The sequence below is a fragment of the Schistocerca gregaria genome, chromosome 1 (assembly GCF_023897955.1).
Source record: "Schistocerca gregaria isolate iqSchGreg1 chromosome 1, iqSchGreg1.2, whole genome shotgun sequence".
Lineage (NCBI taxonomy): Eukaryota > Metazoa > Arthropoda > Insecta > Orthoptera > Acrididae > Schistocerca > Schistocerca gregaria.
This window is the reverse complement of record NC_064920.1, coordinates 989,682,923-989,710,832: the sequence shown is the minus strand read 5'-3', so window position 1 is coordinate 989,710,832 and position 27,910 is coordinate 989,682,923. Positions and strand designations below refer to the sequence as shown.

At 43.5% G+C, this 27,910-nt stretch overlaps 1 protein-coding gene across 2 annotated transcripts in view; it reads left to right on the top strand.

Annotated features, from left to right (window-relative positions):
• LOC126278095 (epidermal retinol dehydrogenase 2-like) overlaps positions 1 to 27,910 on the top strand; it is a 348,505-nt gene that overhangs the window by 62,537 nt on the left and 258,058 nt on the right. For both annotated transcript variants that reach the window (XM_049977953.1, XM_049977946.1), the window contains exon 2: positions 24,938 to 25,061. In XM_049977953.1, coding sequence (XP_049833910.1) covers positions 25,015 to 25,061 — 47 coding nt within the window. In that variant the 5' untranslated portion in view covers positions 24,938 to 25,014. The remainder of the gene's footprint in view (positions 1 to 24,937; positions 25,062 to 27,910) is intronic.

The window sequence follows — 27,910 nt, the reverse complement described above, 5'->3', positions numbered from 1 at the left end:
ATAACTGCTTTGTTTGACACCGACTGAGATATTAACTTTATGAGCCGAATTAAACGAAATTAATGAGAAATGAGTCCCAACATATTCCTTCAATAAACCCTCACTGTCAATCAGCATATTAAATTTTCTGTCTGCGTTGTTTTAATCCTCAAAAATTATTCTCTCTCCGTGCGAACAGAAACACTCAATGTACATCTACACGTATTTTTTCTTTCCACAACGTTAGTGGCCTTGCCTTCAAAAAGTCAAGCAAAATATAAGTCTCTGATCCCAAGCAAGAACTTACTGAAAAATTTCTTTAACATTTTCTGAACTCGTGTAGTAACGTCATGCAGTATTGTACACAGTACTGTAGAGTACGTAGATGCGATGCTGTTACCGTTTTCCCAACCTCCCTAATTGCTCACTCACGACACCCTCTTCAGATGTTTTCATGTCTGTTGCGCATTAAAGTTAGCTAACGTTGGGATAAGCGCAAGGCTGTATGTGACTGTTTAAATTTTTACTTTGGCGTCCTTTGCCTCTGCCATCTTTACTTACTCTTTTCCACGTCTTCTACGTAGTATTCAATGACTAACATTAAATCTAAGAAGCGAAAAATAGCCGAATCTTGCTAGTGAAGAAAAGCTCATGAGCAATATTTGGCTGGCAAATGGAGATATTGTAAGGTACAGTTTGTAACCATTGGACTTTGTGCCACTATTGTGAATTAAGTGCAAAAGACGTACATGGGGAAACTGTTACTGCTGATTAATCTGACGGGTGGATAATTAGGTATCAGCGGCCTCTTTGATTCTATTAGAGAGTAACAGCGGTGGCCGTAGGACGTATCTGGGTTTACCTAGTCCACTCTTATTCACCGTTATCCACAACAATGTATGCAAATCAGTCTACAGCATAACTTGCAAGTAGACACTAAACAAGCTACGCTGCCGAGAACAAATCCTACCACGGTATATCAATACGTTCCACCCACCAGAAAATCATCCAAAATACATATACAACAACTGATGACTAGTTACCGGAACAAATTAACAGTTTTCACCAAACTTGTTGCATCCGTTTCGTATTTGGCTCATCCACAGTTGTTCGTACCTTACGCGGAAATACTACGAAATCACTTCTCAGGGTCGGCCGAAGTGGCCGAGCGGTTCTAGGCGCTACAGTCTGGAGCCGCGTGACCGCTACGGTCGCAGGTTCCAATCCTGCCTCGGGCATGGATGTGTGTGATGTCCTTAGGTTAGTTAGGTTAAAGTAGTTCTAAGTTCTAGGAGACTGATGACCACAGCAGTTAAGTCCCATAGTGCTCAGAGCCATTTGAACCACTTTTTTCACTTCTCAGGTCAGTGAAACAGGAGGATATTATCACAAATTGCTTGTCCATCGATTCGAGTAAAGTACTGTGTACCAAACGCCTTTCTATACTGCTGTAGAATTCTTGAGAGAGACAATGACCTGATTCTTTCCGCGCCTACAATTTCTGTTATAGGATACAAAACCCTAAGGTAACTACTTGGATACCTGGTTTGTTTCGTACTGAATGAAAGATAATTTTACATTTCGTCGCAAACCACATCCACGAATACATCGTCATTCCATGGAGAAGGCGTTTTCAGCTGTCTTCTGACCCCGATGTCATACGTTCCAACATTGCTACATTGTCACTTACTAAATTCCCTCCTCCCTGTTATCACAGCACCTTATAGTGTCTCACAGTGACGCATAAATACTACACCATTTTGATATTTGCATCCATCTAGCGGCTACAGAGTCCGTTCTTGAAGACACAGGTCATCTTGTAAAGGAAGACACCGAACTCACTAAAATTTTTTATGAGGAAATGTCACTGTCGAAAAACAAATTTGCTTAAAACAGCTCGGAGCTCTTTAAAGTTCCGAATAGCCAATGACCTTCATTTACTTTTCAAACAGCTGCTGCTGAGGGGGGAGGGGGGCGGGGCACTTCATGCAGTATCTCAGTAGACGTGTTTTGTGACTCAAGGACAGATAACATACGGAAGACATTTCCGTTGCAGGACGCTTAGGAAACGTGATGTTTCTTCCTTGCGATACCACCCACCAACCCCACACCCAAGGTTCTTGATAACGAACCATTGCGTGGTAAGACAATCTAAGACCTCAGTGAGCAGCACATCGCCGATAGCAGTTTACACAGGTCCTCACGTTCTACGTAAATGTTGATACTTGATTCTCTAGGTTCCGTATGTTCTTTTCTATCAGACCATCACTGACTGCCTACGGTGCTACTGTTGCTGCTATATAAATAAATCACGTTATTGTTCTCTATCATACAGAATAAAGGTGAACCGATCTCTTACCTGGAAGAGAGGCTCCATTGATATCAATATAATTTTATTTGTGTTATGTTGGTACACGTTGCGGAAGAACATAAATTGCCATCTGTCCGTGTCCTCGTGTAAATCAAGAGTCCTACTCACTTTTAGGATGCTATGACAGAGTGAGCCACTGTACAGTGTGTTTAACTAGCTTCCTGTTGCGCTACTACTCAGGTACACGTGCCGTCCAGTACGCCAGAAATGTGTACAGTGATTACTACAGAAGATTTCGTAAATTGTTACCCCGGACTGTTCACATTAGATTCCAGGATTGTTGAGGGTCATAACAGTTTCTTAATGAAAGCTGAAAAGTGAGTAAAACCCAATTACACAATCCTACTTTCTTTTAATGACTATATATTCGTGTATTGTTTCTTGCATCGAAGGGAAATTTAGGTTAAGATAACAATACAAACACATTGTGCTTAACAATATGCGATTGAGGCTTCGCAGACCTATGTCAACAAGTCAATTATCACAGTTTCTGCTCGACACTAATGACCAACTAACAAATCGGCTCGCCTAAGGCTACTATAAAGAGGCAACACCGTTAAGGGCGAATATTTTCTTACGAGCAAAGACATCTAAAAAAACTCTTCGTAGCGAAATATGTGAAAATTGATTTTTTGTTTATAGCGATAAATTCATGATGGCAAATAAATTACATTTTTGAGCGTTTAGACTTAGATAATAATCGACCGCCTCTGAGCCGATTTAATTTGGTTCAGAATATTTTTCTCTTTTTACTGGTAAAAGTATAACTGATATCTTTGTCTTTATAATACGATGTCACTATGATCGTATGGAAATGTTTTCTTTAATTATAAAAATGTCCTAAATTCAGAATATCTGTGAATCTGTTAGCCGGTCGTATTGTATCGCAACGATAATGCAACCTCTGATTATCTGCGATCACTTTCAGTAACTACAGAAAAGAATCACATAAACAATTATGGCTGTCTAAGAAAGACTCATTTACCAATTAAGAGTGATTTCGCTTGTTTTTCTTTAACTATTTTTCATTTTATTCAGTGGCCAATCACGTGATTGTCTTCCCTTATCCCCTTTAACTATGTTCATAGTAAACTTTCCACCAACTAAGGATATGAACACTCTTTGCTTTTCATTATCTAATTCCAGTTATTTACTTTCCCTAAAGGTTTCCTCCTCCTTTAGCGAACTTAATTCATGAATAACGTTGACTTTCTCTTTCCTAACAAAACAGACGTTTGTAAATGTCTTTTTCTTTCAGTAAAATTACTTTCACCGAGGACGTGATATCAAAATATTTCGATCAGTGACCAAAAAAGTTTCTGTCTACTTAAGTGAAGAATTGGCACATTCTTTATTTCAGTTTACTGTTATGTAAACGCACTAGCGTTCTTTATTTGAACTTCATGTATTTCGGTACAATAAACGTAACTTCTCTGCGACTGCCAGCAACAAAACTAGTAATTCCCTCCACAAACGATAAGGAAACACAGAAATGCCATGTGCCACCGGCTCTTTGGTCCCTGAAACATACACAGTTGAGCAGAGATCTGTCTCTTCAAGAGTTGAAGATTAACTATCAGCTACAGATCTTAATATGAAGTTTGGCCACTCATCTTTAATAGTCAGTCAAATCTCAGTTTTGCTACTTGCTGTTCGATCGATGGTTCTTCCTGGGGTTTACTTTAAGCAACGGTCAAGAGCAGTATCAACTCAAATTATTGTGGACAGTGTCCATATTAACAAGCCAATAATTTCGGTCTAATCTGCTAGCCCTTGTACATCAAACAATCCGCATTCGAATCAATATCTCGCTCGAAGCACCACAAAACCACTCAGCTCTCCACAAAAGAAGAGCAACAACCCAGTTACCTTTGGGAGTGCTTTCAGATAGCTTGCAGGACGACGCGGAAAAACTTCAGATAATTTCCGATACAATCAAGGACACCAGTGACTACCACGAAAACGAAGACATGGCTACCAAAGTTCCTTCCACGTTACACGTAAACGATTAATCCTAACTTTTTCCCACAAAATACTGTCGATCAATACAAGATCTCCCTTGCCAGTATTAAAAAAATTTGTAGGGACTACTACACCTATTCGAACAAAGTCGGTCATAACTGGTCTCTGGAGAACAAATCTCGCAGAGAAGCCAGTAACTGGTAGTCTATTTATAATTTTAGACTTGCCGAACCCGTAAGTGGTTATCAGAAAGTCTGGCCCTACCAGGCCACAGATCAGGCATCAACCAAAACGGAATATGACCTGTCGTCTTTTGACGGACTTACTTTTTTTACTATGGTACGTAACTGCTAAGTTCATCAGTCACTAAGAGTACACACTACTTAACCTAAATTATCCTAAGGACAAACACTCACACCCATCCCCGAGGGAGGACTCGAACCTCCGCCGGGGCCAGCCGTACAATCCATGACTGCAGCGCCTTAGACCGTGTCTAGAACATGTAAGTGCTCTTGTAGGTCATGAGCTATGCATAGTAAACTTACTCCTACGAAGCTCATACGTGGACTGCCTATTCTTCTAAAGTCATTTGGAACCACCATTCCGAACAAATACGTAGCGCCACTTCCACTTTTGACAATGATTTCCTTAATACCGTCGGCTTTAGATAAGCTCAAGCGGTTACCAGCTACTCCGGAATCTCGTTACGTCTCTGGTTTTTCCGACGACAAGTGGCTGCCTCACTGCTACTTTGTGCGTTCATTTCCTTTTGGCCTCCAATGAATAGTGTATCTAGAACATTATTACAACTAACATACAAAGTTTATAATATAAACATTTTTACATACACAAATCTTGTTTCAAGACCAATGTGCACTGAGATGCCGAACTAGAGTACAGGCGAACTTACCCCGTGCCCATGACACAGCACACCTGCCGATTGCAAACATCAGCCTGAAGATCGAAGATGAGCACTGCACGGTATCGGATAGGAGACTGTTGTTGATGCTACAGTCGTATGAGAAGAGGACGTGGTTCGATGTCTTCCTCTCACTTGAAGGATTAGGTATGGGCGAGCTTTATGGGAGATTTGTGATGCATTTGTTGAATGCTGATCGACCCCATTTGTGATAAAAAATTTCTCTGCAAAGACTGAACAATTATAAAAATAATGCAGGGAATGACAAAAATACTTTGCAAAGAACACGGTACCAGGGTGAGATTCACGTAGATTCTCTTCGCGCAGGGAGAGCGGCGTGGTGATACGTTTTGTGCTGCCGCCGTGTCGTCAAGTGGTAGCGGAATATCCAGCGCAATTAGCTGCGCCAGCGACGACGGCAGGTGTGCGGCTAGAGACACTCTACGTGACACGCACACTGGGCAAGGACAGCGGCCACGTGCTCGACACGGTGAACAGCAGAGTGCTGTGCTGCCACAAGTGTCCGTACGGCTAGTCACAAGATCACAAATCAGAGACATGGCGACACAGCAGGGCAGATGTCCTGGGACGACGAAAGATGAAGTCAGAGGACGCTAGGATATGACCTGCACATGTATCTTGTCGTAAAATGTGACCGTGTGACGAAAGCATTCGGCCAGTCTTTAAAATTCTGAAGATAGCAGTAGTACCTGTAAAATAAAGGGAATTCAAAGATACCGAAAACTAATGAAGAAAAAAAAATGGTTCAAATGGCTCTGAGCACTATGGGACTCAACTGCTGAGGTCGAAAGTCCCCTAGAACTTAGAACTACTTAAACCTAACTAACCTAAGGACAATACGCACATCCATGCCCGAGGCAGGATTCGAACCTGCGACCGTAGCGGTCGCGCGGTTCCAGACTGTAGCGCCAGAACCGCTCGGCCACCAGCGGCCGGCACTACCGAAGATACCAGAGTGCAGTTAATCGAAGGCACAACAGGGAGACAGTGTTTGAGAACGGAGGGAGACGCGGATGTAGTCCATTCCCGATGTTGTTCAGTATGCAGAGCTCAAACGATAATTATTGTTTAGAGCTTTCTACGGTGGTGTAGCGCAAGTGGAGTCGAACAATTTGATAGAGGGCACTTGTGGTCCATGAAGTCGGAAAACTACCACACACTGGCCTACAAATACCACCTGAGCCAAGCGCATGCGCTGTTCGAGAGATTTTCAATATCTCTCGCTCTATGGACGCAAAGTATTGATACCAGAAAAAAAATGAATAGGATATTTTCCGCAGGAATGTTAATGTAGTTTAATTTTGTAGCGGTCGCAGGTTCGAATCCTGCCTCTGGCATGGATGTGTGTGATGTCCTTAGGTTAGATAGGTTTAATTAGTTCTAAGTTCTAGGGGAATGATGACCACAGATGTTAAGTCCCATAGTACTCAGAGCCATTTGAACCATTTTTGAACTTCGCGAGGTGTATGTTGGAGGAAGAAATATGTTGCCCGGCTCTTACTAGAACGTACACTCTCGGAATTTGAATAGTAAACCACTCCATGACGCAGAAGGCGTCTCTTGTAGGGTCCGCCACTGAAATTTGTTTAGTACCCGTGTAAGGCTTTCACACCGACTGAACTCCCCGTGACGAAACGTGGCGTCTTTCGTTGGATCCTCTCTATCACTTCTGTGAGTCTTACCTAGTAAGGCTCCCATAATGATGAACAAAACTCAAGAATCAGCCGCACAAGCGCTTTGTAAGTCAGTTCCTTCGTGGATAAGTTAATTTTTTTTTTAAAGATTTCTTGCGGATCTCAATCTGCAGTCTGCTTTTCCTCCTATTTGTTTTGTATGGTCATTACACTTAAGATTCCTCCTGACAGTTACTCCTAGATATTTTGCGGTAGTTCATGTTCCCAGCAGTATCTCATCACCAGTGTAGTTGCACACTAGTGTATTTGTTTTCCTATGTATGCGCAGTATCCTGCATTTACGTTCCGGATAAATTGAACAGAGTCTGCATCTTTCATCAATCCTCAGCAGGTTTTTATGCAAATCGTTACTGCTTTCTGCCGTGGCTGCTTTCTTATAGACAACCGCATCATCTGCGAACAGCCTTAAAGAGCTTCCGACACTTTCTAGCACATCATTTTTACATTGTAAACACTAATAGCTTTGTCACACTTTCTTGAGGTTTCCCCGACATTGCCCTCAAATCCGTCAAATTTGTTCCTTTAATAGCGACATGCTGAGCTCTGTGTGCAGTGAAGTCTGGAAATCGGATGCAAATCTGATCCGCTGCCCGGCAAATTCATTTTTTTTTCACTAAACAGCAGTGAGGGGCAGTGTCAAAAGCCATTCTGAAGTCGAGGAAGACGGCATCAACCTGAGCGCCCATGTCCACAGCCCAATGGATGTCATGGAGGAACAGAGCGAGCTGAGTTACGCAAGATCTCTGCGGAATCCGTGTTGATTTTAAAAGAAGAGATTTCCGTTCTCGGAAAAACGTCGATAATTCTCGAGCATAAAACACGTTCAATAATTGTACAACAGATTGACGTCAACGATGTGCATCTGTTTACCACCCTTCTTGAGAATGGGAATGACCTGCGCTTTTTTCCAGTCACTGGGTACCCTTCGCTGCTCCAGGGAACTAGATAAACTGCTGACAGAAGAGGGACAGCATTATACGTCAGTAGCAGTAATGAATCAAATTTCATGGTGCACTCAAGAGCGCTATACATCCTGAAAACAGCTGATGTTTAATAAACAAAAAACTTCTGCGCTCCCTATTAATCTAATGAATCATGCACCAACTGCTAAAAAATAACGCTGGTATTCCCTGCTGCTTAAGCGTAAGAGAAACACACAACTCGGGCATGGGTGTGTATGTTTGTCCTTAGGATAATTTAGATTAAGTAGTGTGTAAGACAAGCCACTGATGACCTTAGCAGTTAAGTCCCATAAGATTTCACACACATTTGAACATTTTTTTGGAAACCCACAACTTTGATCGGAATCGTCTGACGACATTACGGCAATTTGGCCTCAGTCAATTACAAGTGGTAATTACAGTGACATTGGAAGTAAATGATTCTTGTCACGTAGTTCCGCGGGTTGTTACCTCGTGAGATCATCAAATAACACGAGAATGCTGCAAGAGCACCTACCTTTGCTCTCCCGGAACACAACCGCATAGTTTTTGCCTACGGTTCTCACATGTCAAAAAAAAAAAAAAAAAAAAAAAAAAAAAAAGAGAGAGAGAGAGAGAGAGAGAGAGAGAGAGAGAGAGAACCCACGATCGTCGCTGTTGGCCACAATAACAACTGGCCTCACCGGCAGTGCGAAAACAGTTAGACCCGCATTCGGAATGATGGCGCATTTTCGTGATTTCTGGGCAGCAGATGTGACTTTCAGGTTTATCTCGGTGTTGGGTAGCGCAGATACGCTGAAAGATCTCAATTGACGGATGACACGACCAAAAAATGTTACAACGTACAGTAGTTAGTTTTCTTCGAAGAAAATAACTTTATGTTGGAATGTAATTCATGCTAAATTCTTTAACGAAAAGGAGACAACTATTAATGTGATAAAGACTTTCCCCCCTGTCGCGCACATCAGCGTGATTTGCGGAATACTTATGTACACTACAGGCCATTAAAATTTCTACACCAAGAAGAAATGCAGATGATAAACGGGTATTAACTGGACAAATATATTATACTAGAAGTGACATGTGATTACATTTTCACGCAATTTGGGTGCATAGATCCTGAGAAATCAGTACCCAGAACAACGACCTCTGGCCGTAATAACGGCCTTGATACGCCTGGCATTGAGTCAGAGCTTGAATGGCGTGTACAGGTACAGCTGCTCATGCAGCTTCAGCACGATACCACAGTTCATCAAGAGTAGTGACTGGCGTATTGTGACGAGTCACTTGCTCGGCCACCATTCACCAGACGTTTTCAATTGGTGAGCGATCTGGAGAATGTGTTGCCCAGGGCAGCAGTCGAACATTTTTTACACCCAGAAAGGTCCATACAGGATCTGTAACATGCGGTCGTGCATTATCCTGCTGAAATGTAGGGTTCCGCAGGCATCGAATGAAGGATAGAGCCACGGGACGTAACACGTCTGAAATGTAACGTCCACTGTTCGAAGTGCCGTCAATGCGAACAAGAGGTGACCGAGACGTGTAAACAATTGCACCCCATACCATCACATCGGGTGATACGCCAGCATGGCGACGACGAATACTCATTTATGGGACATAATCGAGACGTCAGTTGGTGCACAAAATCCTGCACTGGCAACACTTCCACAGTTATGGATGGCTGCAGAGGCAGCAGCATGGCTCAACATTCCTGCGGTGGGCTTCTACTGATGGACTTCCAATGACATGGCTCCGTGCCACGTTCAGCTGCTGCACTAAGCTGGGCAAAAGTAAATCAGACACGCTATTAGGAGGTGTCCCATGAGTTCTGTCACCTCAGAGTTTACGTCAGCAATGGATCGCTACGTCACCGTCTGGTACCAGTTCTGTCTACACCACCTACAGCTTTCCACAACGGGCGGAGTGCTATTTTAAGAGGATAGCTGTTTAGATGGGTGAGTTTAGTTAACTTAAAGGTAATTTACAACGTTACCATTATATCAATACCAAGTACACTACTGGCTATTAAAATTGATACACCAAGAAGAAATGCAGATGATGAACGGGCATTCATTGGACGAATATATTATACTATTACATTTTCACACAGTTTGGGTGCATAGATCCTGAGAAATCAGTACCCACAACAACCACCTCTGGCCGTAATAACGGCCTTGATACGCCTGGCCATAGCCTAACAGAGCTTGGATGGCGTGTAGAGGTACAGCTGCCCATGCAGCTTCAACACGATACCACAGTTCATCAAGAATAGTGACTGCCGTATTGTGACGATCCAGTTGCTCGGCCACCATTGACCAGACGATTTCAATTATTGAGAGGTATGGAGAATGTGCTGGCAGGGCAGTAGTCAAACATTTTATGTCTCTAGAAAGGCCCGTACAGAACCTGTAACATGCGGTCGTGCATTATCCTGCTGAATTGTAGGGTTTCGCAGGGATCGAATGAAGGGTACAGCCACGGGTCGTAACACATCTGAAATGTAACGTCCATTGTTCAAAGTGCCGTCAATGCGAACAAGAGGTGACCGAGACGTGTAAACAATGGCACCCCATACCATCACATCGGGTGATACGCCAGCATGGCGACGACGAATACACGTTTCCAATATGCGTTCACCGCGATGTCGCCAAACACGGATGCGACCATTATGAAGCTGTAAACAGAACCTGGATTCATCCGAAACAATGACGTTTTGCCATTCGTGCACCCAGGTTCGTCGTTGAGTACACCATCGCAGGCGCTCCTGTCTGTGACGCAGCGTCAAGGGTAACCGCAGCCATGGTCTCCGAGCTGATAGTCCATGCTGCAGCAAACGTCCCCATCTGTTGACTCAGGGATCGATACGTGGCTGCACGATCCCTTACAGCCATGCGGACAAGATGTCTGTCATCTCGACTGCTGGTGAAACGAGGCCGTTGGGATCCAGCACGGCTTTCCGTATTACCCTCCTGAACCCACCGATTTCATATTCTGCTAACAGTCATTGGTTCTCGACCAACGCGAGCAAGCAATGTCCCGATACGATAAACCGCAAGCGCAATAGGCTACAATCCGACCTTTATGAAAGTCGGAAACGTGATGGAACGCATTCCTCCTCCTTACGCGAGGCATCACAACAACGTTTCACCAGGCAATGCCGGTTAACTACTGTTTGTGTATGAGAAATCTGTTTGAAATCTTCCTCATGTCAGCACGTTGTAGGTGTCTCCACCGGCGCCAACCTTGTGTGAATGCTCTGAAAAGCTGATCATTTGCATATCAAAGCATCGTCTTCCTGTCGGTTAAATTTCTCGTCTGTAGCACGTCATCTTCGTTGTGTAGCAATTTTTATGGCCAGTAGTGTATAACCGGACACCTCGTGACTCGCAGACCGGTATTCATTCTGCATCGGAAATTCGGGGTAGGCTTCCATCACTTAACGATGCAGAGCCACTAACGAGAGCAGCAAATGGAAACTCCTACGATTTCGTAACGGCGGACTTCCGGAACGGAACGGCGCAACTGAAACGTGTGGCGGGAAACGACTCCCCCTAGGAGTTTCCGTGGGTCCGGTGTTCAGTCGTTCTTAAGGCGTGAGACAGGTCCCGTTCAGTAGTAGAATGCAGTAGATCTGTAGTTTATGTACATTAGCTTCACTAAACTTACACAAACTGTCGGGAAAGCGACAGAGATTTCACGAGCCACTCAGCCAGTGCTAAAGGGAAAGTTAACTATTCGAACTGACAATTTAACGTACACCTGAAGGTTTGTCTGACAGGTATATGAAAAAAAAATCTGAAAAGATTTAAATTGAATGCGTTCAAAGAACACGTATCGCCGTTTAGAATATGTCAAGATTAAATTTTGTTATTGAACATAGGTTTTGCATCTCCAAGTGTCCACTCCCGTAAAGCACGTCTGGTAAAATCAGCGGAATAACAGCTTGCACTGGTTATAAATCGACCATTGTTTTCATATTACGTTTGTAATACGCACGACAAACTCTGTGAAGAGTCTTAGGACGACTGATCAGTATTTCTGGAGGTGATTGCTCTTTGAAACAAATGAGTTCATCTACATGTATGCTCTATTCCAGCTTATTTCCAAAATAAAAAATATACATTACTGTGCAGTCGAACGCCCTTTGTGTGGCAAAAGGCACAGTGTTCACAGAATTATTCCTATTCCTGTAAGCGCCAATTAGCTGTCCTACTAGAGGATAGTAAGCGAAGACAAAAATTCCAGCCCCTCTTTCTGTAATTTTAACGTCACTTTAATTTAACGAGGTAGAAATACAAGGAAGTAACGTCTCCTGATTTGTATTGGAACAGGGCTCTTGGAATTTTAAAAGAAAAACTGTCCACGACTTCTGACGCACAGTGCATGTCTTGCACACTGCCGCCCATTAGAGTTCGTTGATAATTTCTGTAACACTCTCGCAGAAGGATGCCATGACGAAGTGCACAGCTTCCTCTTTTCCTTTTTCTTGTCTTCTTCCTCTTCTTCTTTTGTCTCCGTTTCATTAATCCAACTTAGGAGTGGCCACAAACTGTCGAGCAGTACTCAGAGTGTATTGTGAACGACCTCCTACATGTATGTATGGTTGTCTTCTGTTAAATGTGAAATGTCTTCCGAACATTAGTTATGTGACGTTGCATCTTAAAACGTCCCACACGGAAACCGTTAAAAGATGACATAACAAAAAATTGTTCCAGATTGGGATTAAACTCCTTATCTTTTACTAACTGCGAACAGTTTCTTTAAGCATTAGGTTGTCTTATGGTACCTCCAATAAGAAATACCCCAGGTGGTAGGAGGGGTAGCATCATTGAGGCAAGAGATTGATTTACTGTAGCACAGATGATAAAATGAAACCAATGTTTGTCGCATACGTAACAGAGGAAAATGTCAGTAACATCGATAATTTGGGTCATGATTGGATGTGTGCTCAAACGACCTACTTGTTAAGGGGACATCTCACAAACTGGGGGATTACTGGTTGCTCTGTTGTTTTCCTGACCACGCACTCAAGATCAGACTGCCTCAAAATTCACAGAGTTCGATGCAGATTTATGAAATCTTGGCGGCAATGGAGCAGATGGGGTGTTCGGACTGCTATATTCCTTGTCCGGTAAGACTGCCTGAGTGGCCTTGACTCTGTACGACTCTTGCACCCAGTAGAATATCCAGGACGCCCTTCACCACCTACAAAGTCTGGGGAAGGATGTGTCTTTCTGCTGGGTACTTGGGAGGCATGGGTGTTAAAGGAAACGAAATTGTGGGTGTAGTAACCAAGAAGGCTTGTCAGGATAATAGGACAGTTCAGCGTGCCATCCACCGAAATGATATTTCACAGTCGAGGTACAGTCATGTGTAGATGGATCGACGACTCGCCTGAAATAACAAACAGAAGGCTGCGCCTAATGATGTCAACAACTCATATACGGCGTATTTCCAGCCACAGAGACAAGATGAGGCCCTTCTCACTCATCTTCGCATAGGACATGACCCTGCGACATACGGCTGCTTGCTCCGGTGGGAGCACCCTCCAGTATATATTGCTTGTGGTGTACAGTCACACTGCGCCAAATGTAGTAGATGGTTTTTTATTCAGACAAGAGTGAAGGACCTACAGCAATTTACCGACAGATTTCCCCTCTATTTCAACTAACGATCAAACATATAGGTCAGGGTTTTTAAGGTTCCGTAGAATGTCGAACTTGTTCCCTAAAATTTAAGGGTGATTTTTTTTGTTTTATACGGGTGGCTGGCTCACCTGTGCTTTTTGTTAAGCGATCAGCTAGTCTCATTTACCTCGGCAATTATTTTAGCTTTCCTTTTTTATTGTTTTAATTGACATTTTTAAAACATATGTTCCATGACACGCTATCTTAATGGATATGAGATAGTGTGATCGTGCGGGTGTCGGGGAGTGAAGTTGGGAGAGCAAGACTTATTCTTACTTGTTTTATGACGTTTTAGACATTTTAATCACATTAGTTATCACTCTTACTACTATTATTACTACTTATTATTATTATTTTAGAAAGGACGCCGATAGCCCGTCGTTGAGTGCTCATAAAACCGCAGACATACATTTCAGAACGGATTTCATCTCCTTGCATTTCACTGATTGCACCCCCACTGATGTGAAATTAATTACTTTGGCAGATACACCTAGACACTGCTTCCACCAGTGATCACTGGTGCTGCAGTGAGCATCGAGATCTTACGTCTTTCTAAGCGCGTTACGTCAGGTTTAGAGTGCATTTAAGTTCAGGGTAAACTGGAAATCGTTTACTAAGCGAAGGTCATCTTAGTTTTCCTCCTCTAATGGAGTGACTTCCCTGTATATTACTACACTATCTGAGAACAGTTCGAGAGAGAACGAAAAACATTGTCGGTAAAACTTCTTGTGCACAGCGTAAAAAGAAACGATCCACCAACACCTGAACGCTATGTTGTCGCCTGATAATGCCCATCATGAAGATCGATGAACTGGATTCTACACGCTAGGAAGTCCTAATTTCAACTGCATTCTTGTTTCGATATTCCATTTCGAGAGCACATTTCAGTTTATTTTACTACTTTCGTTAGTGGTGAGTTCATGTCGATTAAACATCAGAAGGCGTTCTATTACCTACAAGGAATTAAATGTACTTCCAGCATGGTGGAACGCTTCTAATTTACCACGTGTCTCAGTCGATGGCCTAAATATCCAAACCAACATGGTGAGATTTTTATTTGAGAGATGAACTGAGGACAGCAGTACACAAAAGAAAAGTGAATGCGCGAGGCGAGCCGGTACGTCGCATCGGGACCGCCACTGAAATCGTCGCAAAGCGACGTAGGTGTGCAGTAAGACAGAGAACGCGACTTGTTCTTCTAAATGTAAGAGAGCGAAATGAAATTAATGGACTGTGCAAATATATTGTGGATTGTGTGGAGTGAGGTAAAATTATAAGCCGACAAATGATAAAACAATTTCATAGTGATGATAAAAATTTTAGAGCTTTTGTCTCCAAACTACTCGAAATGGACCGAATATCTATATGAAAGTTTTTGCATCAAATGAACATTCTACAACCTCCTCAACTAGCGAAATTGCCTGTATCTTAGAGCAATTTTGAGAATCCATCAATAGATGTAAATATTCTGTAACATTAAGGTGTAAAAGAAGTCACTTCTAAGGCTGCTCTGAGTTTCTCTAGTGTTTATTAATTTTTCATGGATTTTTCGCGTTAATAAGTTTTCAGCTGAAAATTCATTTTAGCTTTGAGCTAAAGCACTGAAATAACGGCAAAAATTTAAAAAAAATTAAACGAAAATTAATATCAATATAGTAACGCACTATCTAATCTGGGAGCACCGATCCTTACGCTATACTCGTAACAAAATCACCGAACTGCAGTACTAGAGTCATGATTGCTGATTTCTTAAGTTTCTCGTTAAATGAAATGTATTGCTCAGGATTATTGTAATTGGTATTTGGTGGTATTAAAGCGCTTCTTTGTAATCCTCCTGCATTTCGCATTACATTATTTTTAGGATTTTTCCTTGTGTAAGTAAAACGACCGCTTACAGTCCTTGGAGTTCTGGCACTACCAAGTGGCTACTTGTCGCCTCGTATGTTTTCTCGAATTGTTCACTAGATACAGACAGAGCATGACGGAGCCTCGTTTATGTAACCTGTGGCTTTGTCAATAAATCGTTTTGCGAAAACTCGGGAACCTGTTCTGCACAGGGTCGACACGTCATGAACTTAACCAAGAGCGCGGAAGAAATTTCTCATTCCTGTGTCCAGGTTGTTCGAAATGGACTCCTTTCCAGGAAGAACGGACGTTTTTAGAATTATAAATTTAGCGTTAACCACGTATGACAAGTTTATTCTGTAAACAACAAAGCACTGAACGCGAATCATACGTCGGTCCACATTTGTATCTGAATGCTGTACAATGTTCTGCTTACGGTCATTGAGTCTCTAAGGATCTGTTTTCTGTAAAACAAAAGTTAGCACACAAAAAAGTTACGCATTGTCGCTGTCTGGTGTGAGTCCGTCTTCTTGTGTTCTTTCCGTGGTATGAAGTCTTTCCTTTCATCTTAGCAGCAAGCTGTACATACCAATGTAGTGCCGTGAAAACATTGTGAAACGACTGCATCAATTACTGGCAAATGTCGGCCACGGGGACAGGATTTCACGGAGGCCAGAGCCGACAGATACCAGAAGTCTTTCCGTTCGCTCTTGGTCCACTTGACTCGTTATGCTAAGCAGAATTGCACAACACTACACGTTATGGTCGTCAGGACCAACGACCGACCTAAAAGGAAAGATTGAAACTTTCTACTCTGGCCCAAATACGAGGGGCGTTCAGCAAGTAATACAACATATTTTTCTGAAAGCATTTTATTCCCCCTCTTTTGGCTACAAATTCCTATTTTTCCGGCATAATCTCCGTTTACTGCGACGGCCTTCCACCACTTTAGTGTATGCCCGCATGGTACCGCTCTACTGCTCGACGTCGGACCCAGCGTCTCACTGCATGAATAACCTCCACGTCCTGCTTCCCGCAGCAATTTCTTTATTTTCCAAGCGAAAATTCCGGACAGATGGTCCTTCGTTGCTCTTCATGATCTGTGAAGTGGTAAGAAACCCAGCGGGCACACACATTTAGCACCCGTGCTGGTGAACAAGTTGTCAGCACTACCAACAGAGATGTCAAGTTGTGCAGCGAGGTGTTTGTCAGCGATCCGTCGATCACCTGGAATTAGCGTCCGCACATTAAAACAATGCAGGAGTCACAGATGTCTGCATCCGACTGGCACAGAGGAGGTCGAATAGGTTTAGGTGATATTGCGATGACGACTCACCGTGCATTCTGTTCACTGCCAGGTCACTGTTTACATTCAGCAAGCGCTTATGAATATTTGCTATGCTCAGGTATTCTACAAATAAACAAAAAATAAAGGAAAAATGCAAATGGCCCTGAGCACTATGGGACTTAACATCTGGGGTCATTAGTCCCCTAGAACTTAGAACTACGTAAATCTAACTAATCTAAGGACATCACACACATCCATGCCCGAGGCAGGATTCGAACCTGCGACCGCAGCGGTCGCGCGGGTTCGGACTGAACGCCTAGAACCGCTAGACCACCGCGGCCGGCAATAAAGGAAAAGAAAAGCCGTATCTGCTTGTAATGTAAGTCTGTTACAGACGCCATTTTGAAGGCTATATCCAGCGCAGCACCTATCGGATGAAACAGGGACTGAAGTCCGACTATTGGACAATGGCCCAAAACGAATTCCGCATTTTTCAACCGAAACTAGCCGAGAACAGTGTGTTCCATTACTTACTAAGAATCAGAGGAATAACACGTTGCACAAATCTCTGGCTGGATATGCGTAACAGCATTCGTATATAAAATCTTAAAAGCTGCCCCTCACTAGCGAATATTAGACATAGTCTTTCATTCTTAGGCATAACTCCTCACAGGCAGGAATGTGAGTATAGTGGAATTTTGTTATCGTTGTTGCAGATTTTTCTGTTGTCGATACGCATTTACAGCCCACCTTCTCGAGAATTCTACGTGTCGCACCTCAAGGGCTCCACTTCATGAGACGTATAGTGTAACCTTACTTAAAGGACCTTATGGAGAGAGAGGGTACTTCACACTGGACCCGCATTCCCGACGACGACGGTTCAAATCGGCGTCCGAACATCGAGATCTAGGTTTTCCTTGATTTCCCCAAAATCCAGGCAAATGCTGGAATGGTTCCTCTGAAAGTGTACGGCCGACTTTCTTTCCCATTCTTGAAAAAATTAGAGCTTGTGCTCTGCCACTAACGACCTCGTTTTCAAAGAAATGTTAACCCTAATCTTCGTCCATCCACATTTAAATACATACTACGAAAGCCACCGTACGATGCGTGGCGGAGAGTACCCTGCACCACTAGTATATTTTCCTTTCCTGTTCCACTAACAAACAGAGCGAGAGAATAACGACCGTCTGTATGTCTCCGTATGAGCCCTAACTTCTCGTATCTTATCTTCGTGGTCCTTACCAGAAATATATGTTGGCGGCAGTACAATCGTTCTGCAGTCAGCTTCAGACGCCGGTTCTCTAAATTTTCTCAATAGCGCTCCACGAAAAGAATGTCGCCTTCCCTCCAGGCTTTCCCAGGGCTTCCCGAAGCTTCTCTGTAACACTTGCGCGTTGTTCGAAATTACCAGTAACAAACACAGCAGCCCGCCTCTAAACTGCGTCGATGTCTTCCCTTAATCCGAACTGGTGCGAACCCGAAACATCGAACAGTACTAAGCAATGGGTCGCTATAGTGCCCTATACGCGGTCTCCTATGCAGAAGAACCTCTCTTTTCTAAAATTCTTCTAATAAACCGAAGTCGACCATTCGCCTTCCCTACCACAGTTCTCACATGTTTTTCCATCTCATATCGCTTTGCAACGTTACTCTAAGATATTTAAACGACGTGACTGTGTCAATCATCACACTACAAATGCTGTATCCGAACATTACAGGTGTGTTTTTCCTACTCATTCGCATTTATCTACATTTTTCTACGTTTAGAGCTAGCTACCATTCATCATATTAACTAGACTATCTATATCCGGATCCCGCTCCAGCTACTGCCGGGTCTGGGTGCTGACGAGTCCTCTCCATTTGGCTCGGTCCTCCCACCACTTTTCTTCCTCCACTTGCTGCCAGTTCACACCTCTCCTTTCCAGACATATTCTCACTTCCATTTTCTACCGTGTTCTTGGGCGCCCTCTAGGTCTTTTCCCATCCAACTTTAGATATTCCATAATTTTTAGGAGTCTCTGCCCATGCATTCTCTTAACATGTCCATACCATCTTAATCTGTTCTTTTTTTCAGTTTCTTCTCTCATATTTTCTTGTTTAAGGCCTTTTCTAATGTCTACATTCATTACTCTGTCCATTCTTGTTTTTCTCTTAACTGCTCTGAGAAATTTCATTTCCCCTGCTTGCAGTCTGCTCCAGTCCCTTTCTGTCATTGTCCACGTTTCTCCACCATAGGTGACAATAGGGAAGCAATAATTCTTATTCATAAGGAGTTTTGCTTTTTCTGAAACTTCCTTATTCCAAATCAAGTGCTTTATTGTTTGGTAGAAATTGCCTCCCTTCAGTAACCTCCTATTAATTTCGTTAGTTATTCTTCCATCTGCAAATATTTCATTCCCTAAATAAGTGAAACTTTCTACCACTTTGAGGGGTTCTCCATTCAAGGCAATATTTCTGTTGATCCCTTTCTCTCCTCCAAATACCATTACTTCACTCTTTATCTTTATTTATTTTTAATCCATACCTTTTCATTATTTCTTTCCACGCATCAAGTTGTAACTGTACATCTACCTCTTTATCACCCCATATTACCATACCATCTGCAAAAATCATCTTTTTGTCTTTTTCTTTTACTATATCTTTAACTGCCCTATTCATTCCCTCCATAACAACATTAAAAAGTGCAAGATATAGAATACTTCCTTGCTTAAGTCCTTGACTTATTTCAAAGTATTCAGAGTTCCCCAGTGGTGTTCTAATTCTACAACTGTGTCCTCTGTATATTGTCTTTATTACATTAATGCATCCATCTTCTATATCTATCTTCTTCATTTCTTCCCAGAGTCTTTCCCTGTTAACTAAGTCATGTGCCTTTCTATGTCTATAAAAACCAGTATCACCGTTCTGTTATACTCCCAACTTTTTTCCATAAGTTGACGGATAGAAAATATCAGGTCGATCGTGCTTCTTCCTTTCCTAAACCCACTCTGTTCTTCACTCAGCTCCTTTTCTATCTTTTTACTTATTCGATATAATAAAATTCTTTCAAAAATCTTGGCTGTATGACTCATGAGGGTTATTCCTCTGTAGTTTTTACAAAGTCTTTTATTGCCTTTTTTGAAGATGGGAACAAAGTCTCCTCTTCTCCAATCGTCAGGTATTGTACTATTTCTCCACACGCTTGATAGTACTCTATAGAGCCACTGCATTCCCACTGGACCTGCTGCTTTTATCATGTCCACTGATACACATCAACTAGACATTCTGTCTAAATCCTCTTGTATCACAATCACACAACTTCAGCACCTTAGCGTACACCGCGATGTCATCAGCAAACAACTGCAGATTGCTGCCCACCCTGACCGCCAAATCATTGATATATATATAGAGAGAGAGAGCAACAGCGGTTCTGTCATACTTCCATGGAGCAATCCTGACGATACCCTTGCTCTGTTGTACTCTCGCAGTCGAGGATAACAAACCGGTTTCTATTACTTAACAAGTCTTAGATCCACTCACATATCTGTGAACTTATTCCATACCCTCGTACTTCCGTTAGCAGCCTGCAATGGGGAACCGTGACAAATGCTTTCCGGGAATATAGAAATATGGAATCTGTTCGTCGTCCTTCATCCATAATTCTCAGTATTTCAGAGAAAAGGTCAAGCTGAGTTTCGCACGAGCGTTCCCTTTACACAGGACACAGCAAACAGTTAGCCGCCAATAAGTTGTCTGACAACCTGTTTTCTGGTTTCGTGACCAGCCTGTAGATGAAAATTCCTCCACTGAGATTCGACCCCGTTCTTTCGTATCGATAATAACCACGATGTCGGCCGAGAAGCCGATTAGTGAAACCAAATGCCATCCATGCCACCAAGTCTTTCTGTTACTTTAACGAAAAGTATGGACTTCGAATATGCCATCAGATAGATACCAGATAGATCAGCATTCATCGAGGTAAACGAGAGATATTCTCAGTGCGCACGAAGACAATCTCTGACGTAATGCAAAGAAAACATAAGAAGCACGAGTGTCGATCTGCCTGAGTCAGTTTCCACGAATGATGTAATTGGTCTCTCGGAGTGGCAACGAACACTTAATGCACCACTCTCTGTCTTCCTTTATTTCACAAATGTGTTTGCTGTTAAGGTTCAAAAATGGTTCAAATGGCTCTGAGCATTGTGGGACTTAACATCTGTGGTCATCAGTCCCCTAGAACTTAGAACTACTTAAACCTAGCTAACCTAATTACATCACACACATCAATGCCCGAGGCAGCATTCGAACCTGCGACCGTAGCGGTCACGCGGTTCCAGACTGAAGCGCCTAGAACCGCACGGCCACACTGGGCGGCTGCTGTTAAGGAAAAATGTGCTCATCTACGAAAAGAAAGATTTAAAGATTCTTAAGTCATAGCGATCTGTCATTTTAAGGGCACGGAATATGAATAAGGGAATATGGTGCTTCAAATGACTTCTTTGGAAACAACTAAGCAATTATCGTGTGGATACGAATTTTACGTTATTAAACACCACCACTGAATGTGCAGAGACGAAAATGGACGCATTCGCATTAAGATGGGCATGGCCGAAAACTTGTCGTTTATTAAAAAAGCCGTTTTAAATTACGAACTGTAGCGGATTCGACACACACCTCTTCCACTGTACTATCGACCTGACTCCCTTTTAAATCGTACTCTTTGTATCAGAAACATCGTTATACATGAACAGTATGAAGTAAGAGAACATGGGGAACACTTTAGAGTTTGTCGTACTCGATACACAGTCATCAGTACGCATGCGGGGTGCCGACTTAAATTTGCATCGATTGTGTATGCTGCGCATTTCGCTTAAGACCTTGGGTGTACATCTCAACAGAATGCAGTTACAGTACGCAGTGATGGTCATTTGGTCATTTACTGCCGCCAGCGAGTTCACTTTGCAAAATTAGAATCTGAAACATTTCAGTCTTCTCGGCAACATTGTGCTTGACAGAGTGGAACCACTTTTGTTGGTGTCCTACCAGCTTAAGAGCTCACACGCAGCTGCTCCTCCTCAGTCGCCTGCGGCACGAGGGTGCGTGCAGACTAAATTTTATGACGACAGTTGATCGGCTGCGGTTTAACCACGGGAACACTTGCCTTTACTGCAGCATATGCACCAGATGCCAAATTATTACTGTGATATGATCATGTGTCTAAATCACCTTTCCTTCGGATGGCTACTAAGATACCAAGCCACCACTGAATTCTCTTTAAAAAATTAAAAGAAAGCTAAACTAACAGTTCATCTCCCCTTATGTACCACACTTCGTCTGCATCGAATAGCTGTACACAGCCTTTTATGTTGATTCCTAGTCGTAAAACGTTCACATATATGGGGTTATCAGAGTTCGTTATCTCGAAAAAAATGTTACGTCATTTTTTTTAATTTCCAGCTATGTTTCTGCCCTTGCCACGGTACCATGACACACGGTTAGAAGACCCAAAATAAAATGGTGCATCCCATCTCGAGTCCATCAATGGGCTGCGTAGATCTGCTTCGGCGAGGGCATTTTCAGTGTGCACCAGGGCTGTGTACATGTAGCTGCAAACAAAAAAAAAATTAATTACATTTAAAGTGATTCTTCAGTTTCTCCCGGCGTATTTCTTGCTCGAACTGTCCACGGGTGTGCTGCCGGTCCATAGTGTCCAACGGGCATAATATTTCGGCGATCAGGCATGTCGCCATCGTCAGGTGCGCTAACGAACTGAGCTCATGAGGGCGGGTGGTCGTCTTAAATCCCCTCGCGAGGTGTCCTCTCCGCGATCCACGCCCGGGCGTCAGCGGTCGGTGAGACGCTGGCGTCGGCGACTGTGACGGCGTCGGTGTAATTGTCTCGTCCGCCCTAGTCGCCCGTTCGTTTCCTTTGCTGACCGTCTTTTTAATTAGACTTAGTGCTGGTTCCCATGCGCTGCTGAGGTTGTAGTCGCAATCTCGGTTGATGAGTCCGATCCTGGTACCAAAGCAACTGGCATGGCGTGCGCATTCAAGTACAGAGATATGTGAACAGGCAGAATACGGCGCTATGGTCGGCAGCGCCCATATAAGATAACAATTGTCAGGCGCAGTTGTTGGATCGGATACTGCTGCTACAAAGGCTGGTGATCAAGATTTAAGTGATTTTGATCGTGGTGTTACAGTCGGCGCACGAACGATGGCACACAGCATTACGACATAGCGATGAAGTGGTGATTTTTCCAGTTCGACAATTTGACGATTGTACCGAGAGTATCAGGAATCCGCTAAAACATCAAATTTCCGACATCGCCGCGACCGGAAGAAGATCCTGCAAGAATGGGACCAACTACGATGGAAGAGAATCGTTCAACGTGTCCGAAGTGCAACCTCTCCGCAAACTGCTGCAGGTTTCAATGCTGGGTCATCAACAAGTATCAGCGTGCGAACCATTCAACGAAACATGATCGACATGGGCTTTCGGAGACGGAGGCCCACTCGTGTACCCTTGATAACTCCACGACAGAAAGCTTTACACCTCTCCTGGGCCTGTCAACACCGACACAGGACTGTTGGTGACGGGAAACATGTTGCCTGGTCGGACGAGTCTCGTTTCAAATTGTATCGAGCGGATGGACATGTACGGGTATGGAGACAACCTCATGAATCCATGTACCCTGCATATCTGCAGGCGGCTTTTGAAGTTGGTGGAGGCTCTGTAATGCTGTGGGGCGTGTGCATTTCGAGTGATATGGGACTCTTGATACGTCTAGATACGGCTCTGACAGGTGACATGTACGTAACATCCTGTCTGATCACCTGCATCCGTTAATGTCCATTGTGCACTCCGACGGACTTGGGCAATTCCAGCAGGACAATGCGACTCCCCACAAGTCCAGAATTGCTACAGAGTGGCTCCAGGACACTCTTCTGTGTTTAAACACTTCCGCTGACCACCAAACTATCCAGACATGAACATTACTGAGCATATCTGGGATGCCTTGCAACGTGCTGTTCAGAAGAGATCTCCACCCCTTGTGCTCTTACGGATTTGTGGACAGCCCTACAGAATTCATGGTTTCATTTCCCTCCAGCATTATTTCAGACACTAATCGAGTCCATGCAACGTAATGTTGTGGCACTTCTGCGTGCATGCGGGGGCCTTACACTATATTAGGCAGGTGTACCAGTTTCTTTGGATCTTCAGTGTATGAAATTCTTTTACTGACGATTTCAGTTTAGTTCCAAGACCCTAAAACACTCGGCTACAATTCAGTACGCAAATCAAAGCGAATGCTGCACACCCAAGTGCTGGGAAATGAAGTCTAAGCTTTCCCTTATGTGACACCTATCGTGTCTCGTGACAATGACGCTGTCTCAACCTGGTGATGAAGTGATACACGAAAAATTCTTGGTGCACTTAAGTTGCCACGCTGAACCTCCCTGTTCACAACTGTCATCAACCTGTCCAGCGACTTTTAGTATTCTGCCCATTACTGGTTCGATGCTACTGTAGAACTAGCATAAATCGTAATACGTTGTGAAGAAAAGTAGCCTCCAGCCTTCATGGTAAGGCGTTTATCATAGTGTATATGTAAACAGCATTTGCAGCTCCAAATGTACCTGTTACTAGGGACACTTCGTCGAGTATTCAGATTACATAGGAACGACGGGGTAGGGGTGTATAAAACCAACAAAGTTATACAGTTTTTGCATAGATGCTCAATCATTTGTAGGTAGTCGCATATTTAACCTACAGAAATCTATCGAATTCACTTGGCTGGCCATGAGTATCTCGACCTCCTCTACCATGGTGCCACCTGAGGGAAGTCGGCGCATCACTGGACACTGAATGGCTATACGGGTCTGTAATTTCTGACCATTCCAAAAGTTTTCTGTCAGTGTGAAGCATTAGTGATTCATGCACAACTAAGAAACTCCGGAAAGTTATATTTATTTGGTCACGAACCCGCTTTCGGCTGCGTTCGCGACATTGGCATCTGAAGATATCCGATTCGGTTGGTGACCCCCCCCCCCCCCCCCAAAAAAAAAGGAAAAAAAACTCACAGTGTACTAGGAAGTGTTTCCTGTTCGATATTATCATGTTCTGCCAAGCACAGACGGAAAATTCAGTTAATATTAGTGACTCCTTTAAATTGTAGCTGCCCACAAGAGAGACCTAAAATGTTTGTTGACTTCAGTGAAGTGATGACCGGTTTTTGTTGTTTCAGCAACGAGGCGACGCAGTGAGAGACGAGAGGAGAAGCGTGCACGGAAGTGACCGGTGCGTAGCAGAGCCGCAGCACCCATGTTGGCGTTCGCGACCACTAACGGCACGCTCACCACCCACCAACGGTCAGTACCTCGCAAATCACTCAGCACGCAAGCACTGCCGTAGCCAGCACATTCACTGCGCTAATCCTCCAACATGTAGTGCGGTTGCCAAAGCAGTCGGTAGAAATCGAAGTGAGACTGTTTGTGTAACTTGATGTCATTTCATGTGACCTAGTATCTTTGCCACAATTATTTTCGTTGTGTAGATTAGAGTGCATGACAAACTCTAGTTAGTTTGATTACAAAACTACAGAGGATGTCCCACACAAAACCGGTACGCCTCACGCCCGAGATTCAAGTAAAAATGAACCAATTAAAAAATATAAATAATAGTAACGTTAAAAACATGTAGTTAAGTGTGTGTTAAGTACAGGCGCTGTGTATGGGTGGCCATGGGCATCTAGGCGTCGCTGACTTCGTGTGATGATGTTACCAGCAAGACGATGCAGTAGTGCAGGGGTCGTGTTGTTAATTTCTCTGGTAATGTTCCGTTTCAGATCGACTCTGTGCGACGACTGTCAGCTCATACTTTGCTTTTTAGTGTGCCCCATAAATAAAACTCTCACGATGTTAAGTGCGGGGATCTTGGGGGCTAAGCCCTCTACTGAGAACTCCGCCCTCGAGGAACACGTTGATGATTTGGGCCGTACTTTGGTTCTATGTGCGAACGGTTGCTTCATCTTGTTGGAATATTGCATACAGCTTCTCTGTAACTGCTAATTTCATGTAGAAGGAGTCAAAGATCTCTAGATATCAGGCACTGTTGAAGGTGCAATTGAAAAATGTGTGGTCAATAATGCACGTCCCCGACAACGCACAACAGACACCTATCTTCTTCGAGTGGAGACGTTTTTCATGCGGAACATGCGAGCAGTATCTGCAATACCGGGAGTTGACATAACCTGACAAATGATAGCAGGCCTCATCTGACATTAAGCAAAGCACGGGGTCCAAATAACCGTCAGCAATTAGTGTTAACAGCCATTTGCAATAAAGAACTCTTTTTTTCCCTGAATTTCAGATTTCAACCCTTGCATCACACTCACATGATAGGCTTGCAATTTCACATCCTTAGTGCACGTTGCCATAATATACGAAATCCACCAAACTGCTGCGGTAACCTTCTTATTGACTTGCGGGGTCCTCACAGTCGCTCACCTATCCCTCTGAGCGTTGTGAACGGATCCCACAGCCCTCCATTTCTTGTACTGATCTTGAATAGCGATGCTTTGGGGGAGTTTCCTAGAGGGGTACTTCGCTTGAAACATTTCTTCACAGTCCTTGATGGAGACTGTCTCTGTTAAACTTTCCAATATCAGTTCGCTGTTCTCATACAAACTGCCCCATTTCTCTAACAACTCAACAATACGATCTTCTCACAGCAACTGACGGACAAACACACAGCTGCACACAACTTTCCGATAAAATGCTGTGTAGAAAACTTTGGAAACAGTGTTGCCAATACACACGCAATTCGACTAGAGGCGTTTAACATCCTGTATTAATCTAACAGGAAAATGATGTTATGAATAAATTAAATACTATAAAAATTATACAGAACTTACAGGCGTCAGCAATCATGTCTGAAATAGGTTTTTTACACTTCTCCAATATTAAAGAGCCTCCGAAGAAAAGGAAATTCGATGAACACTTTCCATAATTGTGAACAGTTATTGTGGCGTCACCAAAAATCCTCAGTTCTCTGCCTCTTTTCAGCAAACCAGGAGCAGCCCATCAAAAAGTGACGTGAAGATGTGCGCAGCCTCAACCTCGAACAAGCCATACTGGTAGCTTTCCTCGCCTGAGAAGGAATACGTGCTTCAGAGTGCAGTGTCCTCTTCGGAATAGTTTACGAAAGACTTCATGTCGACTGACTGATTAGGCAGAACCTGACTTCATCGTCCGCAGCTTGATACTTCACATTTCCAGACACTCGTTGTTACATTGATGTGTGGCTTTGTATCAACAGTGTGTTGCGGGTAGAAATTATACCACAGAATAAAGAGTGCAGGTGGCTTTGAATACCTCTTCTTCCTTAGCTTTCAGGATGCAAAAGATAGTATAGAATGGACTTGGACTGGTACCCTGCTTGCTATACGCATGGGTATGTGCACCCATGGTATTTAATCCACTTCTACCTCGTTAGATTCCTAGTGTAAACCACGTGATTTCTGCACCACTATAAATTCCAGGCATTCACAGGGTGCCCATACTTCCAGTTCCAAAACGCTGTAGAAAGAGAAACACTGCTCAGAATGACGTCACATTTGAACAGCATATAATTCACGCAGTGGGAAACGGCATGGAACACAAAAATTTGACCAACGGATGACGCTGTAAAAGTCAGAATGTGCACACCAACAGACGCGCGATACACAGCTGTTCCTCAGTTTACGTCTGAGGCACCCAGCATGACTGTCTCTATAAAGATCGCTAGCTGCTGGTCAAGATCTTTTACAAGAACGGTGACTGTGCGCCAGTAGCTCTGCAGAATTTCCTGACTCTCGAGGGCACGCTAAGGGTCTGGAGAAAATGATTACAAAATTAGAAAAGGCAGATTATTTTGGCGTGCAATGGGACAAAGGGAGAAAAGCAGTTGATGTGACGCCTGCCGAAGATGTGGCCACAGCATCGCACGAGAGGTCGAGCAGTGGTTGCCTGAATGCTGGACATGCCTGCAAGCATGGTGCATAAAATCCTACGAAACGTCCTGCATTGCTGTCCATACCAGCTCACCCATGTTCAGCAGTTGCGTCCTGTTGAGCTGGAATTTCTTGCTAGCATTGGAATGGATAATGAATGGCTGTGGGACATTCTGTAGACAGACGATGCCCATTTCCATCTCTAAGGACATACCAATACATAGAACT